At 35.2% G+C, this 16,836-nt stretch overlaps 1 protein-coding gene across 2 annotated transcripts in view; it reads left to right on the forward strand.

The window, feature by feature from the left end:
• Nup98-96 (nuclear pore complex protein Nup98-96) overlaps positions 1–16,836 on the forward strand; it is a 164,590-nt gene that overhangs the window by 60,253 nt on the left and 87,501 nt on the right. For both annotated transcript variants that reach the window (XM_089249609.1, XM_089249608.1), the window contains exons 11-15: positions 5,250–5,486; positions 7,798–7,864; positions 9,244–9,355; positions 14,620–14,763; positions 16,189–16,514. In XM_089249609.1, the coding sequence (XP_089105735.1) occupies positions 5,250–5,486; positions 7,798–7,864; positions 9,244–9,355; positions 14,620–14,763; positions 16,189–16,514 (886 nt within the window). The remainder of the gene's footprint in view (positions 1–5,249; positions 5,487–7,797; positions 7,865–9,243; positions 9,356–14,619; positions 14,764–16,188; positions 16,515–16,836) is intronic.

The following is a 16,836-nucleotide window of genomic DNA, read 5'->3' on the forward strand; positions in this document are numbered from 1 at the left end:
AGTTTCAATTAGTGCAAACAGCTCTTTTTCTGAGCAGAGATACAATATTTACCAGAAAAAAGTGAAAAATACCTGAAGAGAGGAGTAGAGTAAAAAGATGGGATCAATCAAAAGACTTAATACAATGAGCGTTCCAAGAATACTGCAGACATCTGTCACTATTTGGGCAGTGCAAAACAATAAACCTGACAAAGAGGCCTTGGTGTCCTGTTATGTGTATGGGGGAAAAGGAAAAATAGCCAGAACCTTTTTGAAGCATCCTAGAGACAAAGCATTTTTAAAATAGTTTTGTGTCAACACCTTGAACCGACAGTCGGTTAACAAAATCTATCAACATACTTGATGTAGTAGTTCACAAGCATGGAAAAAAGTTGATAATGAAACCATAACTCTTTTTTGTGAAAGCAAACATTCTTGGAGAAATTAATTCAATAGAAGAATCAGTCAATCACAAAATTCATAATCTACAGGACTTATCAGATGCAGCAAAAGTAGGATTGAATGCAGTAGACTTGTAACAGTGGATGATGAATTAACTATGGCAGCACCATATGAAAACTGTATCAAAACTGCTATTCTGGGGCAGCTTACTGATGAAAGCAGCAGTGATGAAGGAGAGAAATCCAACACAGTTGCAGAAAAGTATCTTGTGATACTCACACAAACATGCAGTTCAGTACGAATTTACAGGGCTTTGCAACTTATAAAAATGACATGGAACTTTTGAATATGATAAACAACACGCAAATGCTTGCAGAAAACCATATTGTGAGAATGACCCTTGTACAGAAAACTGTACTTGATTATTTCAAAAAATAATTCAAGTATAGATGAATATGGCCAGAAAAATGTTTAATCTTTATTTCACAAAGGTTATTGGTGGTTCACGTCAGGTTTCACTACACGTACACGCATATTCCCGCATGTACCGATTCGTTGGGGGGGTTCCGCGAAGGGGGGGGGGTGTGGGCGGGGTGCATGTGTGGTGTAGCAGTAGTAGGTAGGGCCTCCAAAAAATGACTCGGGGATCCATGATGTTCTTAAGTCAGCCACCTCGTTGGGCAATTTGCCTGTTGTGGCGTTTGTATTTGTATTTGATCTAATTGTCACTATTTTGAAAAAAGTATGTATTCCTAGTATTTCTAGATTATTTGTAACTAAGTAATGTATAAATTTTTTTTTCACTTTTGACTTAAGTGTTTATTATTTTGCTATCCAGGAGAGCATTTTATAATGAAGTTTAACTATTTGTGCATTAAGTATGAAATTTCAAATGTGTAGTAATTTAAAATAACATGAAAAAATTCAAAATACGGTAATATGCATGTCAATATTTAATATTCGTTGGTCAATGGTATTTTGGATGATATTCACAAAATTTAAGTTTTGCATGATAGAAAAAAAAAATACTGAATGTTTTTGTGATCATTAGAGATGTAAAATTCTCGAGAATAATCTTTTGGAGAATATTCTCATCGAGGACAATATTCGAGAATATTCTTTTCTAGGACTACTATTATAAATAACTTCAGAATATTCTTATAAGTTCTTGATGAGAATATTCTCTTGTTATTTATAATATAGTTACATATAATATCCTTGAGAATATTCTCTGGAAGGACTACTTTCATAAATTACTGGGGAATATTCTTATAGAAAATAATAAGAATTATTCTGAAGTTATTAATAATAGTCCTTCCAGAGAATATTTTCGAATATTGTCCTCGATGAGAGTATTCTTCAGCTAACGAAATCTATCCAGAGAGTATTATCAAGAATATATGTAATAGTATGTATTATAATAATCTCGATAAATAACTTGAGAATAATAATTATTTTTGATAAGAAAATTCTATAGTAATTTATAATAGTGAGAGAATATTCTCTGTCCCTGTCTCTCTTCCCGTCAAGAAGATGGGTATATTGAAGTTTGTAGACCCACAATATTAAAGTTTGAAAGCAAGAAAATTAAACCGACATGGCTGAATTACACAACTTTTAAAGAAATGTGAGTGATACAGTATATTTAAGTGCATGTGCATTGAAAAAACAAGTTCTGCATCTTCTTGGAATGAAGGTGATTGTATAATTGCTTCCTTTATTAATCGACTTCGATTTAATTTCTTTTGTTGTGCACTTATTTCTGAAAATTTATCTAATTTTAAAATAATTTTTTAGGGTTTTAATCTAATGGTTTCTAAAATCTTTATAACCAAACTTTTAAAACCTCTCATAATGACCTGTAGAATATTCTCGAACTAAAGTTGTCGTTAGGGGGCGATTGTACCAAAAATTGTTTTGTTGTAAATGCTTCAGGCAATGAAAACTGATTTATATTTCACAATATAAACAAAATTAGTAAAAAAATTTAAATTATTTGAAAGAAAAATTTATATTCTCAATTCTCCAATTTTTACATGCAGGAGAATATTCTCAGAATATTCACATTCTCCGAGAATATTCTCATCTCGCATCTCTAGTGAGCATCTTTATAAAATGGAAACCTTTCTGTAACGGAAAATAATCTTAATAAATATCTTAATAAATAAGACGGTGAATCTGGTCTCTTGACGTTCCGTTTTATGCAGATTTCACTGTAAGAAAGAAACAAACAAATCTCTGATTTTAAAAGGTTAGTTCCATAATTTTAAGTACAGGGTTGGGAACTCTGCGGCGCAACTAATATCTTGCGCCATCCTGCTCCAATAGCGTGTTTCCATATTTTTCTGCGCCAAATAGCGAATTTCGCTTCAGTATGCTCGGAATTTTGGAAAGGACGCCAAAATTTTTTGTTCCTGCTAGCCACGAAACGATTCTTTCCGAGAAGAACGTGTTTTGTTCCACTGTACTTAAACTATCGCCCCCTCATCGGGCTTTCCATCGCGAAACTCCGATATTGTCCGTGATCGTGGAACTGAAGATGGGTTGCAATGTCTTTCAGCTTTAAAGTGCAAATGCGAGTGTTTCCGTTTAAAATACAAGTCACCACTGGAAGCAGCAGAAATTACTGTAGTCGATCATCATTGTGTTAAATCCCGATGTTTCGTGAAAAACATTTTCATTCCGGGAGTAAAAAAGCGCATGTCCGCTGAATTACGAATGTTAGTTTAGAAACTTTGCAGAATAACGAGCGTTAAATCGCCAATGTTGCCGAATAACGAGCGTTAAACTCCAATCTCGCCAAATAACGAGTGTCAAATTGCCAATCTCTCCAGATAATGAGTGCTGAATCGTCAGACATCGTGTTGATTCTTCCGAAATTCTCTCCCATTTTGCAGCAATTTCTTTCCAAGTATAAAAAAATTAAAAACTTAGGAAAAAATTTTAGCTAATTTGAAGTGCTGCTGTTCAAGGCAGCAAATAGTGCCCTCAGTAAGCAAAAATTATCTTAAATAGACGGGTGCAAAAAATTTTATGACTGCCACTTTTTCAAACAAGGTGTCAAAAGCCTAAAACACCAAAAACAAAAATCAAGCTGACAAAAAGATGTTTGATAACAAAAGACAGTGCAGTTTTATTTTGAAAAGGGTCGAGGGTTAACAAAAATATTCTTACTAGTTTCACTGCTCCAATTTATAAATATCTGCTCCGAATCCTGAATTTTGCTGCTCGGAAATGGACTTAGTCACTTCCCACCCCTGTAAGTAAAATCATAATAAATCAAGGAATATGGGTACTAAAACTAAAAAATAATTTATTCTTTTTCGAAATAGAGTGATCTTTCATTTATACATCTGTGGAAAGGAATAAAGAAAAAAGATAAGTGCAAGTAGTGTATAAGTGAATAGCATTATTTTATTTACACATATCTTTGAGCGGGAGTGTAGAAAATTGTCTTATAACTGAAGGAAACGTATAAGTAAAAGGGTGTATAAGTGAGAGATCATTGTACAGGGTGTCTACCATCATGGGAAAGTCACATTCCTAGAAAAGTCACGGAATAAGAAAAGGTCACTAAAGTCCCGAAAAAGTCAAAATTTGAGTGAGGGTCTGATTTCTTTGATTCTGCAGAGATAATTCCCCCCCCCCCTAAAATCTAGGCTTTGGAGAAGCTGTGGCATTCAATATTTTTTCTTCTATCTCATGTTTTATTCCTACTTTTTTTGCCTCAGTGGTATGGATGGGTGAGTAGCAACAAAAAACAATGTCAATAAGTAGCATGCCTCCTACATTGGGGCAGACATTATATGGGTGAAGCAAAAAAGCTATTTAGACTGGAAGAACAAAAAAGAACTTCTTTCTTTGCTTGTCTGGACCTTTCAACATCTGTAATGTTTGCCCTAAAGTAGTGTTCTTACTATCACATGATAATTCCTAGAGGAGAGACTAGTAAACTACGACAGTAGGGAGTCCTCTTGAATTGATAAGAACAATATTGGTTTTCTATAGAAAGGACATGACCTCCCCCCCCCCCCACATCGTGGAGCAAGGGCTGTTGGATCTTTGGCGGGTCCTCAAGCCAGAGTTTTTAGTGAGTGAAAGCTCTATAGTGAATTTGTGACATGAAAACACACTGATGATTGTCTGATTTTTTTATGCGCATTGCATTATATTTTATCATGTATATATAGTTTTTATTTTTTATGATCACTTTTTTTAATTGGGTTGCTGTATTTTAGAAATATGACATCTATATTTGTTATGGGCTTCTTTTTCAAAGCCATCTCATAGGGCATTTTGCCTGTTGTGGCCTTGTATTTGTATTTCAGTAAATAATGTAAATGTTTCAGAAAATTTCTTTAATGTTATGTTCATTTAATTCATATATGTTTGCGACCCAAAATCACTACATGCTGGACGGTGGCACTGTTCACATTGCTTGGCTTGTGTACAATCATTGGGAAGGAAGTTGATAGCAATCTGTGGCTAGACATTGATGCTAGAAAAAGATATACTGTATTAAAACATTAAAAAAAATTGCAATTTCTTCTAATTATAAAAATTTAAATCAATAGTTATTCAAGAATAAAAAGTACAGTTGTACACTGTAGGCATATCAGTTTGTTATTGTTTTGCTTGTCTTTTTTTAAGTACAGCTGACAATTTTTTATTTTTCTTTAGACAATTCAAGTTTGCTATAATCCTAGGTTACCTTGGCTCCCATTGACCTCAGATTATTGAGACTACTGCATTTGTATCAAAATTGCTTGTTTTGCCTCTTTCTTAATTATTAAACCTTAATTATTTTAACTTTTTTTTTTGGTTTCCCATGATGTGAATAATTGAAAATTTTGATTGTTTGAATTAAGGTACCTTTGGAGCTGCTCAAACAACTGGAACAAACCTGTTTGGGCAAAATAAACCTGGTGCAACTGCATTTGGGACCACAGGTACAGGCTTTGGTAATACATTTGGCACTGGGTTTGGTTCCACTGGTGGCTTTGGTACTTTGGGAATGAATACTGGTACAGGAACCACTGGTTTGTTTGGGCAGTCTGCTGCAGCAAAGAACACAGGATTTGGATTCACTGGTTCAACAAACTTTGGTTAGTATTTTTGTTTTTTGCTGGCATAAAATTGCACCTTTTCATATGAAATTATTTTAAGATTAAAATATGTGGTTTTTAATTTAATTATAATCTTATATATAAATGCAAAAGTATGTATGTATGTTGTTTATACAAATCTACAGTTTTAGACCGATCGTCGCCAGATTTTGCATATATACCAAACAGGTCCGGGATTGAACCGTAGGCTACTTTAAAAAAGTTCGTCAGAGCTGGGCAAATGCCCGAAATGGGCGAAAAACTGTCGGGCAACAATGATTTTGGGGTCTCAACAATTACTTTCGGAATGTTAACTTTGGTTACCATGGTTTCCAACAATGCGTTTCAGACGTGAATATATGCCTTTACAATGGTTTGTCACACTTTTAATTCTGTTATTATAACAGTTTATTCCTTTATAACAGTTTGTCACTTTTCCAATCCTCCCAGTAATTGAAGAAAACCCGGGAAGCGCCGGGTATTTCTGCTAACCTATATACAGGGTGTCCTGTAAGTGATAATGTGGCCTTTATCTCATCAACCCCGCTCATTGCAAGGGCGTAGCGGGGGGAGACTTGGGGGTCTGGTCCCCCCCTCGAAATGTGAGAAAATGACCGAAAAAAGGGAAAAAGATGGCCAAATCCATTGTTCTGTCACTTTGGTCCCCCCCCCCCCCGAACGAAATTTCTGGCTACGCCCTGGCCCATTGTATAGGTATAGTTTCAATTTAAAAAATGCTTAAAAGGCGTTTGAATAATATTCGCTGCACAAGTTGGACGTATGACGTCGCTAGAAACAAAGAACAACAACTACGACGACAAAACTGGGACTAAAAATGTTCAACGTCAACTGATGAACTCAATGCTTGCCTCAAATTATCAACACTGGCACGAAGCTAAAAAATTAGCTTCATTATCATTATCCACCAACATGCAAGTTCAACAGCACTGCTACCATTTTCACATCAAACTTGGTCAAACTTGACAATGGAAGAATTCCCGTAGATTGGAATGATTACGTTCCCAAATTGATTTTGCCAGTTGTTAAATTCAGTTCAAGAACTTGCAAACAAAGTCGTCCCAAACATTCAACAGAATCACCGAAACCATGATTGGCTTTGTGAGAGAGCGATTCTGGGACTGAAAAATGATAGTGTGAACAAGATCAACGAAAAAATCCTAAAAATTATTCCGGGAGACACATCTTACAAATCGGTTAACACTGTCACAGACATAGCGCAGACAGTTCTGTATCCTGCGGAATTTCTGAACTCTTTTTGTGGATATTCCGGGTGTGCCACCACACAATTTGACCCTTAAAGTCAGAGCACCTATAATGCTTTTAAGAAATTTGGAGACACCGAGACTCTGCAATGGCAACAGACTCTGTGTGAAGAAAGTGAACGATTACATCATTGAAGCAACGATTCTAACTGGATGTGACAAAGGAGAGAAGATGTCTTCGTTCCACGTATCCCAATTATCACTGAAGAAATGCCATTCACTTTCAAGCGATCGCAGTTCCCGATTCGTATAGCTTTTGCCATGAGCAATCAACAAAGCGCAAGGCCAGTCGTTAGCAGTGGCAGGTATCAACCTGCTTGAGCCCTGTATTTCTCACGGACAGCTTTACGTCGCCTGTTCGCGTGTTGGTAATCCCAAAAATTTGTACATCTACACACCAGATGGAAAAACAAAAAATATTGTGTATCCACAAGCGAGTTTAAAATTAAAATATTTAAAAATAAAAGTAATTTTTTCTTACTTGATGCAGAATTTGTTTTGATTAAGAAATAATTATATAATAAGATATATATATAAATAAATAAATTTTTTACAGGGCGAGCAACGTCGCCGGGTATCAGCTAGTTTATTTAAATTGCACTCCTCTGTTCCATGAATCTTATATATCCAGTACTATCAGTTCAATATTTTGTTTTTTATATTAATTTTTACTAGCATTTACCAGAATGGTTCCTTTTTTACTTGACTCTTTGGTAAATTTTTCTCTTTATTTTTCTCATATTTTTAGTACTTGTACAATGATAATAAGTTTAATTCTGTCCATTTCATACTTTTGAATCATTTTTTTTTTCTGACCATGTAATGACATAAAAAAGCTTTAAAAGTTCAAAGTTATTCGACAGTTTTTAAAATTGGCCAGATTCCTCACAAATATTTGTTCTGACTTTTTGAAATTGAAATATTCAGAACATATATTTATACGATATTCAATTCAACAACCTATGAATTTTTTAATGTAATTTTTCTTCAATGAAATACTAAAATTTTGATACAATCTTTTTTTATAGGATTTGGACAGCCTTTTACAGGCCAGAGTTTCAATTTTGGAACAAATCCTCCAGCAACTATGACAAAGTAAGGCTATCGTTTCACAACTACTGTAGTTCAGTCAGTCAAATCCTGTTATAACAAATTTCAGGAGACCAGCGAAATCACTTCATTAAATTTTGTTACAAAGGATTTCCAGATTTTTTGCATTGTTTCTATGTAAACTTATCTGGGGGATTAGAAAAGTGTTAGTTAAAATGAGATTTACACAATAACTGTATTCGTTAAAATGGGATTCAACTGTAATATTTCAAGAGCATTAGATTTTAATTTTTTTTATTTTATGGCAAATGATATGATATTGATAATCTTCTGATGCACTTGAGGTATTTTGGAGAAAGCAGTTTGTAAAAAGAAGGGTTTGCTAAATAATACTTCAACCGAGTTCCAGAGAACATTCTACTGCTTGGACAAAAATTTTAACAAACACTTTAGATAATGCTCTTACTACACACTAGGTTGCAATTCATCAATAAGTGTCAGTGTATCCATGCTTGCCATAGTTCCTAAATCTTTCCATTCAATGGCAATAACCTGCTACCCAGGGGGAGGTCAGGATTGGTTTTGATGTTTTAATTATCCGTGCAATGTCTATGTACAATGCTTTAAACCAGGGATTGACAAATCCCAGGTGCTCTAGGTTGCCATGGTGACTAGAAAAGCTGTTGTGGTGCCTACAATTTTTAAATGTGGTTGCTAAATTTGTATTAAAAAGATGACTTAAAATTTTCTGATAAAATTTCAGTACGTCTTTTAACATGGGAAGAAGTTAATAAGTCCTAGAGAAGTCGAAAAAATATTATTTAAAGCAATTTTTCTTTAAAAAACCATCCTTGGCTCCTAAGAAATTTGGCTGGTCTCTGAATAATTTTTCGATTTGCCAAGCCCATAACATGTAAACATATTTTACATCACTGATCAAAGTTGAGTTTGCATAATTATGTTTTCATGATTATCTAGTTCGTGATCTGATGCTTTTGATGTTTTCACTGTGTTAAGGGTCTCTTCCACTCTGCAGCTTTCATTAAAAGGTATCAAATGTGTGCACCTTTTTTACATATGTAAATACTATGGCCAGTGCCCATAGTCTGGCTAATACATTAAGAGCCCAGTTACTCCACAGAGTGACTTTGGATTTCGGCCACAACCAGAAACATATTTCTTCCCAATTCATTCTTTCAGATTTCTACCTCTGTGTGTCTATTTGTTTTGCATACAGCATTCAATTTGCAATGGGAAATTCATTGTAACGTATATTCTGGTGGTACTAATTAACAGCCCTTAGAACCATACTACATACATACCCTTCATATAACGATAATCCCTTTATACTTAGCAGAATAATTGTATCGGTTTCACGGTATATGAATCTATCTTATAGTTGTTTTTTTCCCCTTTCCCTTTAGTGACCCAAACATTGCTAATCTTATGCAACAGCAGCTTCAAACGCAACAGCATCTGCTTTGTTTAACCAACAATCCTTTCGGAGATAATCCCCTTTTTCGGAACACTTTGAAGGTAAGTAGAAATTGAGATACTATTCTCAAAAGAGTACTTAATTTTTTTTTTTTTTTGGTTTTTTCTTTTATTTTTGTATTGTGCAGGCATTCCCAGCAACCTGGAAAGTCAGGGAATCTGAGAACGGTCAGGGAAAATCAGGAAAAATGGGAAATATATGTCAAAAGTTAGGGAAAATTTTAAATACTTGGGAAAAGTCAGGGAAAATCTGAAGGGAAAAATATCAAAGAGGATAAATCTACATTCAAGTGGTTTACCTTCACTTTTTTTCCATGGAAGATTATTTTTCAGATTCCTAGGGAGAGAAAAAAATTCCTTATCAGCATTTTCCTCCAGTTCCCCTATTGAGAGAAATGTCATCAGTTGAAGGGTGGGATTTTACATACTGGAAAACAATGTTGGCTAAGGAACAATCTGCCCTCTGAGTAAATACGTGAAGGGATCTAAAGAGGAGATACTCTCTTTTCCATTGTTGAAAACAAAGTCAATACCAGCTCTTAACTTTTCTATCTCTTCTGAAAAAACATTTTATCCTCTTGCTTTGTTTTCCTGCCTGTAGGTAGAGAACCCTGAACCTTTATAGTAAATGTTGAAGCAATGATTTGAATCCAATTATCTCTGAGATTTCTCAGGAAACTGGTATTGTGTGCAAGATCATATGTACAATTTGATTTTAGAAGGTGTGGTTGCGGCCAAATATTTACATTCTGTCTGTAATGTGATTTCAATGGTACATTACTAAGAAATGATATACAGTCCTTTCCCCCCCCCCCCCCCCATTTGATTTTTTTTCTTTGGAAATTTTTTGGCAATGCTCAGCAATCGTCATTCACGTGTTTTGTTTATGCATGTTTAGGATGGTTCATTTGTCTAGTGCTACTGATAATGCTTCAAAAAACCAAAAAAAAGGGGGGAACTTCAAGAAAAATTAGATATATTGACTATGCTTGGCGAAAGTAAGTCAGTTGCTGCTGTCAACAATCGCCAACAATCAATCACTGCACCCTCTTTTACATTCCATTATACCTTTGTGTCACCCTGCTCTTCTCATAATGTTTAATAAATGAGATAAACAAAAAAAACTATGGTTTCTGTTATTCGCTGCCACCCCAGAACGTAATTTCTGTGAATATGGGGCCGACTGTAATTTAGAGCGATATGTGTGATAGTGTACGTGCATTTGGTCAGGGAAAGTCAGAGAAATGATCAAGCAGATTTTGCTGGGAACGCTATTGTGTTACTTTTTTTTGAGTAATTTTTTTTTCTTCAGTCACAAATACCTTATATAATTAAAGTGTAAATTTTCTGTATTTTGTGTATGCAGTTTATATTGTATTATGGGCATGACAATTGCCATCCTCAATCCTGGTACAAAAACCATCTTGATTAAAAAAACTGATCACAATTAAAAAAATTCATCTTGAAGATGCTATTATCAAACTTAATCTAGATTGAACTGTGCAAGTGCAAAGAGAAAGATTGTGCAGGGGGAAAAAAACTGGCCTTGGCAAAAAAAAACGGTCTTCTAAACATATTTTTACCACTACCCTTCTGAAAAATTTTAATTTACATATGCATACCTGCCACCTTTTATGATTTTAGCAAGTCAATCTGATTACACGCTTTTGCTTCTAAAAATGATTTTTTACAGAATCACTAATATTGACATTTTCTTGTCTATTTCACAAACTGGCCAGTGTTATATATCATCGATGAGCCGTTAGCTGACTTCACTTCATGGAAACTAGCTGAAAATTCCAGCACTCCCGCGGTGAGAAAGAGTGGAACACCACTGGGAGTTTTCATAGCAGTTTTACTGGTGCGGCTTATGCGCCGAAGCTGTCTCTAGCTGCCTCTATCGGACAGTACACTGAGTAGAGTGATGCCCAATCCTTTAGCATCGATTTGGCGGATCAATATTTTTTCAAAATTTGCATGCTGTCTTAACTTTTTATGGTTTCATGAATTATATAGCATTTTATTTTTTTTTTTATTCAGTCCGATTTTTTTTAAATGAACTTGTGCCAAAAATTGAGTTCGTAATACACACATTTTTGATAGATTCACAATAATATATACAAATACAAATACAACGCCACAACAGGCAAATTGCCCAACGAGGTGGCTGACTTAAGAACATCATAGATCCCCGAGCCCCTACCTACTACTGCTACGCCACACATGAACCCCCCCCCCCCCCGCGGAACCCCCCAACGAATCGGTACATGCGGGAATGTGCGTGTACGTGTAGTGCAACCTGACGTAAAGTTTGTTTCTGTGTAATGCTTGTTATGTGTAGTGCTGTCATCTGCCCCCAGTTTTACAAACTATGTATATCAACGTATAGAGTGGTCAAAAAAGACCCAACACAAAAGATCCTGAGGAAGATGAACAGTTTGGTAAAATCCTCGTCTTTACCTGAGAATGAGAAAAAAGGTATCTGCAGAACAGAAGCACTTTCTCCTCGCATTTATGGTTTGCCGAAAATACATAAAGAACTGGTTCCGTTGCGGCCGATTGTGAGTTCCATTGGATCTCCCACCTACAATCTAGCCAAGGTGTTAACCACCATCTTGCAGCCACACATAGGAAAAACAAGCACATTTGTGAAAGATTCTGGTCACTTCGTCGAAAAAATAAGAAATATCAACTTGCAACCTGATGATGTACTGGTGAGCTTCGACATCGTATCATTGTTCACCAAGGTGCCACTGAAAGACGTCTTAGCACTACTCGATGAAATATTCCAAAAAGATATAGTAGGCCTTTTCCAGCTTTGCCTTACTACAACCTATTTCACCTGGAACAACGTCATCTATGAACAGACGGATGGAGTAGCTATGGGAAGCCCCTTGAGCCCGGTAGTTGCCAACTTCTTTATGGAAAAATTCGAGGAGCAGGCAGTAACAACAGCGCCTCTCAAACCAACAATTTGGCTCCGCTACGTTGACGATACATTCGTTGTTTGGGGGCATGGTGAAGAAAATCTTCACCGATTCTTGGACCATCTCAACGGAATCCATCCGAACATCAAATTCACTATGGAAATAGAGAAAGAAGGACAGATCCCGTTCTTGGACGTTCTGGTCAGCCGTCAAGGTCAACGTTTAGGCCACAGCATTTATCGTAAGCCTACTCACACCAACAGATATGTGCATAAGCTCTCCAATCATCATCCTCACCAAAAACGAGGCGTACTGAAAACCTTGATCGAGAGGGCAAGAAGACTATGTGAAGGGAAAGATCTAGGTAAAGAGATTGAGCACTTAAAATCAGTTTTCCGCTCTAATGGGTACACGAAAGACGACATCAAGAAAGCCTTACGCTCCATCAAGGAATCACCAACGGAAAATGAGCAGTCACAATCAATTGGAAAAGCTGTGCTGCCTTTTATCCCTGGAGTGACGGCAAGAATCAGCAAGGTCATGAAAAAACATCGTATAAAGACCATTTTCAAACCAACCAGAAAAATATGTGAAATGCTGTGATCAGCAAAAGACCACCGTGACCCTCTATCAACACCGGGGATCTACCGAATACCGTGCACCTGTGGTCAGGTATATATTGGAACCACAAAAAGATCTGTGGCCACGAGAATAAAACAGCACGAACGATGCTGCAGAATGGGCCAAACAGAAAAGTCGGCGGTGGCAGAGCATGCGCTTTACGACAACCACAGTGTACAGTTCAGCAAAACACAGGTAATAGCTAATGTTGACCACTTCTTCCCACGAATCTACAGAGAGGCTATTGAAATATACAAGCACAAAAACAGCTATAATAGAAGAGAAGAAACTTTGAAATTGAGCAGATCCTGGACACCAGCTCTCAGAAGAACAAGAACCTTCCCCTTCAAGGTCCAGCAACAGAATGATGACAACAGCCAATCAGATAACTCCACATCTCTCGGCCAATCAGGTTCTACCAGCATAACAACTGTTTACAATACGCTGCCAGCCATAGAATCAACTGACCAATCGCAAAACAATAGTGTAGTTCAAGCCACTTATGTCCATAAATACAACCTGAGACTCCGGAAAACTTGACTTTGATCCAGTTTATCAATTCTCCTGATGATGCCAACCACTAGTGTTGGGGAAACGTTGAGAAGAAACTCAAACGGACGACGGTCTTCGAACCCGAAAAAACAATTTGTATCAAATGATGGCCGCGAAAACCTTATAGACTATTTATGGGTGAAGTGTTATGGTTGAATGATTTACCGTTGTAGGACTGTTGCTCTCTGTGGCGAGACTTTTTAACGGGGAGATCGGCTCGCATTTATAAATCATTATTTTCTCAATATTAGAGTATCATCAAAATTTTACCATGTCTGAAACATAAAATTACTTTTTATTGTTGAGTTATATTCAGGGTGGGTAGTTTTCAGGATTTCAGAAATTTTTTAAAAAGTAATGCACTTGATTTCAGAGTGTGATGCTATTCTATTATATAAAGTTCTATTAATATTAATCATTCAGGTTACTAAAATGTTAAATTTTGAGTTATAAATATTGGATGACTTAGCATCCACCTAATGAATTTTTATTTATTTTTTTATGTTTTCACGTGTCAGGGGACTGTGTCCCAGTGAGTGAAATCATATTTCATTTTATATAAAACAGTAGTGCAAAAATGTCAAAAGATAGATGCAAGGGAACAAATTTTTTACTGATCTGTTGTCTCCCAGAGAATGTTTTTCTTTTTTTTTAAGTAAACCATATCTTTTCTCATTCATCTATAATTTTTCTGATTATATAACTTCCTAATCAATTTTTAGTATGGGGTACCCCCTTCTGTAAATTGGAAAATTGACTGTGTTACGCTTTTTTATGGATGGAAAATGATTTTTTTCCCTGAGGTTGGCAAGTCTGCATATGAAACTCATCAATGCTCAAATATTAAGAACAAAAAATGTTTGGCTAAAGCTATGAGAGAAAGTTATTGAATAATAGTCCGAAGCTGAATTGCCCCCCCCCCCCCAAAAGCTTAAAATTAATTTTTAAAACTATTAGCTGCACCTTTATTACAGGAGATTATGGTATTTCTAATTAAAAAGTAGGTAATATAAGTATTTTAAAAGTAGGCAAAACAAAATTTTAAATCTAGACATGCAGGTCTCCCAAGAAACCTATGTTTCAGTATATAATTCTGTGCATATACATTTTATGATGAAAATTGGTACTGTTAGAATGAGTTGTGAATCATAATGAAGTTTTCAAATGATTGCTGTTCCATGTAAGGATTATTTTATGGCCTTTAAGGACTCAAAAAGGCAAGAGGAGATGCTGAAACCTACAAATCCAGCAGCGCAAAAAGCGGTGTTGACTGACAATCTTTATAAAGTCTCTCCACTTCCTGCTGCAAAGGTGAAACCAAAGCCTATCACTCCTTTGACTGGAGGAAAAGTAAGGTTTTGGTCTAAATAAGTTAAAATTTTTATTTTTATTTCATTTATTTACTTTTCTTAGTTCTTTGAATTGTTTTAGCAGAAAATTTCCACTGGGTCTTTTATTTTCAATATTGATGTTTCAAAATGAAAAAAAAGTACACTGTTTGGAAATTTGTTTGCAAGAAAAAAAAAACCTTGGATATATATTGCTGGGTGCCTCTAATTATTAAGAGTTGACAGTGGGAAAAAATGTTCTCTCTAAGGTGCACATATGCACTCTGAAAATACTCATTTGCAGTTTGTTCAAAAGCAATTGACTATTTATTGAGTGAATATATTGAACAAAACCACATTATTTGGCAAAACATATTTATTTTCAAATATAGCAAGTATCATGCTTATTTTGATAATGAAACAATTTTTTTTTAAACAAAGGATAGGCCTGTATTTCACTAAATTTCAGATTGTACAGTTAATTGAGTAGTATCAAAAGTAAGATTCAAAGAGAACAAACACTGTTCACCAAAAGATTTTAGGTGAAAAAAAAAATGTATATGAATTTCCCCCATACATTGAAAAAAAAAACCCCTATGTTACCATATCCTCAATAACAATAGTTGTCTACATAACGATATTACGTTCTGTTCCCACTTTTTATAGTGATACTATATTCCATCTATAATGATAAATCCTTTATAATGATGCATTTTTCTAATCCCTTGAGTGTTATTATACAAGGTGCTTAGGAAAGTCCATTTATCCTGGAATAACTCGCAAACCGTGTTGATGCTAGAAGCATACTTCTAATTGAAAAAAGTATCCAAATAACATGTAGGCCTCAGATACAGCCTTTCATATTGTATAGCTATTAAGATAAGAAAAAATATTTGACCACCCTGCTTTCTAAATGGGTTTTTAACTCAATTAGAAAGCTGTTTCTCTGTTTATCCTGAGGACAAAAAATTCCATGTTTCTAAGTGCAATATTCACTAAGATATTTGAATTGAAAAATCACTGAAAATGAAGGAAAGAACCATGTGACATGACAGAAAAACTCATTCTCTGCTTTGTATGCTGTTCTTTCCCTTATTTTCAGCGATTTCTTAATCCAGATATCTAAGTGAATATTTCATTAAATGAATATTATGGGCAGACAGGGCGACACCTTTCTAATGGGATTGTTTTAGAACACGGTGACCAAATAAAATGTTAGTTTATTTTATTTTAATGACAATGCCTGCTTGCAATATGAATTATGTACATGTTGTTTGATACTTTTTCTAATTAAAAGTATGCTTCAAGGATAAACGGTTCACAAGTTATTCCGATAAAATAACTTTCATATACACCCTGTATAGGAGATTTTACTGTATTTACAAATTGTTCACTTTTTACATCTGTATAATAAAAAATAGCTATGTGAATTAATTTTTAATTACAGGTTTCATTATTTGATGGCCTTGAGGATGAAGAGCCAAGTCTTAGCAGTACAACATTTATGCCCAAGCGAAGTGTAAAAAAACTTGTGATCAGGCAAGCCACGTCTACCACTACATCATCCGTCGTTTTCACATCGAGCGTTGTATCCTCAACAAATTTCCCTAATGAAATTAACTTGTCAACTTCCATACTGGTAGAAAATGCGCCTTCACCTTCTGGCAGCATTTCTGCTCTAAGTGAGAAATCATCTTCCCCAGGAAGTGCTCATGGTCACGGTGATCAGATTTCAAGATCTTCACCATTAACTGTAGATATAGCTGCTGAAAGGTTTGCAAGCTTTTATGCCATTATGTATTAAAATTAAGATGTGTTGACTTCGTGAATAATGCTAAAGATTGATTAATACACACAAAGTGTTTTGAACATGGTTTTAAATGAAGAATGTGTTCATTCAAAATATAGTTTTACTTCATACAACATATTGATAATAAAAATCACCTATTTTAAAAGTATGTAAATAAAAAAACTTCATATGATGAAAAAAAGCTATATTTTATTGCTATAACACACATTTTTAATTTTTATTTTCGCTTTTCTTTAATTCTGGCTGTGACAAATATTTTCCTTGAATTCATTGCTAATGACATCG

The sequence above is a fragment of the Pholcus phalangioides genome, unplaced genomic scaffold (genome assembly GCF_987345545.1).
Source record: "Pholcus phalangioides strain wild (caught in Gottingen) unplaced genomic scaffold, Ppha-v1.0 ptg000022l_1, whole genome shotgun sequence".
In the NCBI taxonomy this organism is placed as follows: Eukaryota; Metazoa; Arthropoda; class Arachnida; order Araneae; family Pholcidae; genus Pholcus; species Pholcus phalangioides.